Source organism: Glycine soja, chromosome 7 (genome assembly GCF_004193775.1).
Source record: "Glycine soja cultivar W05 chromosome 7, ASM419377v2, whole genome shotgun sequence".
Lineage (NCBI taxonomy): Eukaryota > Viridiplantae > Streptophyta > Magnoliopsida > Fabales > Fabaceae > Glycine > Glycine soja.
The window spans coordinates 7,311,401-7,314,065 of NC_041008.1; the positions used below are offsets into that span (position 1 = coordinate 7,311,401).

At 39.1% G+C, this 2,665-nt stretch overlaps 1 protein-coding gene across 1 annotated transcript; it reads left to right on the top strand.

Annotated features, from left to right (window-relative positions):
- Positions 1-613: 613 nt before the first annotated feature.
- On the top strand, positions 614-2,416 carry LOC114418499 (xyloglucan endotransglucosylase/hydrolase protein 9-like). The gene is made up of 2 exons (XM_028383874.1): positions 614-1,382; positions 2,082-2,416. Exon 1 carries the CDS (start codon positions 715-717, stop codon positions 1,330-1,332), a length of 618 nt encoding a protein of 205 aa, XP_028239675.1. The 5' UTR covers positions 614-714; the 3' UTR covers positions 1,333-1,382; positions 2,082-2,416.
- Positions 2,417-2,665: the final 249 nt, after the last annotated feature.

Genomic DNA, 2,665 nt, shown 5'->3' on the forward strand with positions numbered 1-2,665 from the left:
ACATTCTTATTGCAAAAAAATTCTCAATCACACCCAGGCTGACTACATTTATTTGGCAAAGGGTGACGAAGCACGACAACCACTACCACCACTCGGAGAGCAATGATCGACGTGGACCTAGCACATGAACGATATCCTTCAACCATAGGAGGGAAAAAATGGTGAGAGAAAATTCATTACGTTTTCAATTAGACTAAAAACTATTAGGGATCAATTTGACACTATATACAAAAATTGATTTTTCATTTTCCAATATAACATTTAAAATTATGTCATATTAGTGCCTATGACGTGACATTGCTTATTTCTCAACTACGCTTGTCACGTGTGCGTCCAGATGACACACGTGTCACATTACACATTTATTAACGGTGTTAAAAGACTACTAACAACAGAGATTGACATGATAAATGAAATGTAAAGTCGATGATCATTTTAACATTTTTTAGATCTCAGGAGTCAAATTGATGGCGCCTTCAAAAATTAAGGACTAATTTGATACTTTAGTATATATAAAAACAAAGTTAAATACGCATGCATTCCAATTCTCAGTTCTGATCTCGATAATTAAAAATGGACAACTCGACAAATTAAAAGAAACTTTTGAAGTATTCAAATATTATTTCCTGGACGAAAACGAGAGAATTTATAAACTGATGAGTGTAGTAACATCATTTTAAATCCATTTTATTTGAATTGGCATTTCACATTCCAATGGCCGATGCAGCGACCCAACCTTTGAAGGAGATTGCGATCGACTACACCCCCGAGGCCTGTTCCCACTGCGCCACCTCCAACACCATCACCCTCACCTACGACCACCGCGGCGGCGCGCGGTGGCGCACCGCATCCCGCTTCCGCTCCGGTACGTTCTCCGCCCTCATCCGGTGTCCCTCCGGCGACACGAGCGGCCTCAACTTCAACCTCTACCTCTCCTCCCTGGAGGGCGACAAGTCCCAGGACGAGATCGACTTCGAGTTTCTGGGCCGCGACAGGACCATCGTACAAACGAACTTCTACTCCGAAGGCGTAGGAAACAAGGAGAGGATCCACCATTTAGGGTTCGATGCTTCCGATGGGTTTCATGAGTACGTGATTGTGTGGGGGAGCGACGCGATCGAGTGGCGCGTGGATGGGAAGGTGGTGAGGAGGGAGGAGAGGAAGGAGGGGGAGGGGTTTCCGGAGAAGGCTATGTTTTTGTACGCTTCGGTGTGGGATGCAAGTTGGGTTGCTGAAGGGAAGTGGTGTGGGAAGTACTGTGGGGGTGATGAGCCTTATGTTTGTGTCTACAGGGACATTCGTGTTCCCGTTGGAACTTCTGTTGTGGATTGAGTATTCACCTCTTTTTTATCGATAATTTTTCTCCTTCTAAGAGACATTTGGTGAGATTCTTCCCTTTTAATTATATTTTTTTATTTATTTATAAATCTTGAATTCAAACCTAAAGAAACACACTCACGAACCACTTAAAATTGTTGGTATAAGTGGGTGACTCTTAATCTAGTAAGTTGTGGTGTGGTTTTGGGGTTGTATTCTTTTGTTGAGTGTTTTTTTTTTTTTTTTAATAACTTGTTTGCCATAATGTATGGTTCCGTTATTGTTTCTTTTTTGCTTTTTCTCTGGTGTTTTTTTTTTAAATATCGGAAATTAGGAATAAATTGAATGCATTATGAATGTTCAGTATAGAGATGAATACAATAGCTGCATGCCTTGCTGCTTTAGCCCATGACCAAGCACTTGGATTGCATTGCTTAGATACACCACTTAGGAGGGAAACTAGTTTGCATCAATGCAAACAAGAATTCACACTTTCCAAAGAACAAAAATCGGAAGCAACATATAATGTCATTCATGTTCAACGCATTCAACTGTGAACCAAATACACACCTAGGGTGTGTTGGGTTTGGTGTTTGGACACCCAATATGAGGCTTACTTCTTATGGAAAGTTGCGTTGCTTGTTTTGCAAACCATTTTTCTAGTTGAGTTAAACACATTTTTCATTTTCATCCAAACCGAAATTTGTCCCAAAACTACTCCTGACTTGTTTTTTTTGTTGGACTTGCTTTTTTGTTGGACGTAGGAAGCTCCAAACATAAATTAAATTACATTATACTTACTTTCAAGTAAACTTAAGTTTACATAGTTAAGTTCAACCAAACTTTGCCGTTTCAAATGCGATGGTACAAAGTCCAACACACTTTCACCACAGAAGCAAGAAAGATGATGTTATCTGGAAACAGAGATTGAATGTAAATAGAGGTTGGAACCGGGCATCCAAACACACGCCAGTAGTTCCGTTTGTTTGCTTCTTCAGGATGTAATGGATTTATCTGCACCCTGCTCTATTTGTTTGTGGTTTGGGCTTTAGCCCTCCTTTATAACAAAAAATAAAAAGGTTATGTGATTGAAAAACAAGGGAACGTTTGATGCTTAATGTGAGACTGCACGGTATACAGAATTGGGATTTGAATGTGAGTAATGATTAAAGAAAGTAATTTTTATTGTTAACAATGAAATCAACAACTGACATTTCAATACATTGATAATTTATCATGTATATACAGGTAACATTGCCTGTTGATTTTATAATAAATGACTTAAACTACTCACTATAGAGGAATTGTTAAGAGCAGAATCCAAGAAATTGAGCTATTGTACAACATT

What these genes read in the sequence shown, in the direction of transcription:
- LOC114418499 (XM_028383874.1), top strand. Translation starts at nt 715, where the DNA reads ATGGCCGATGCAGCGACCCAACCTTTGAAGGAGATTGCGATCGACTAC.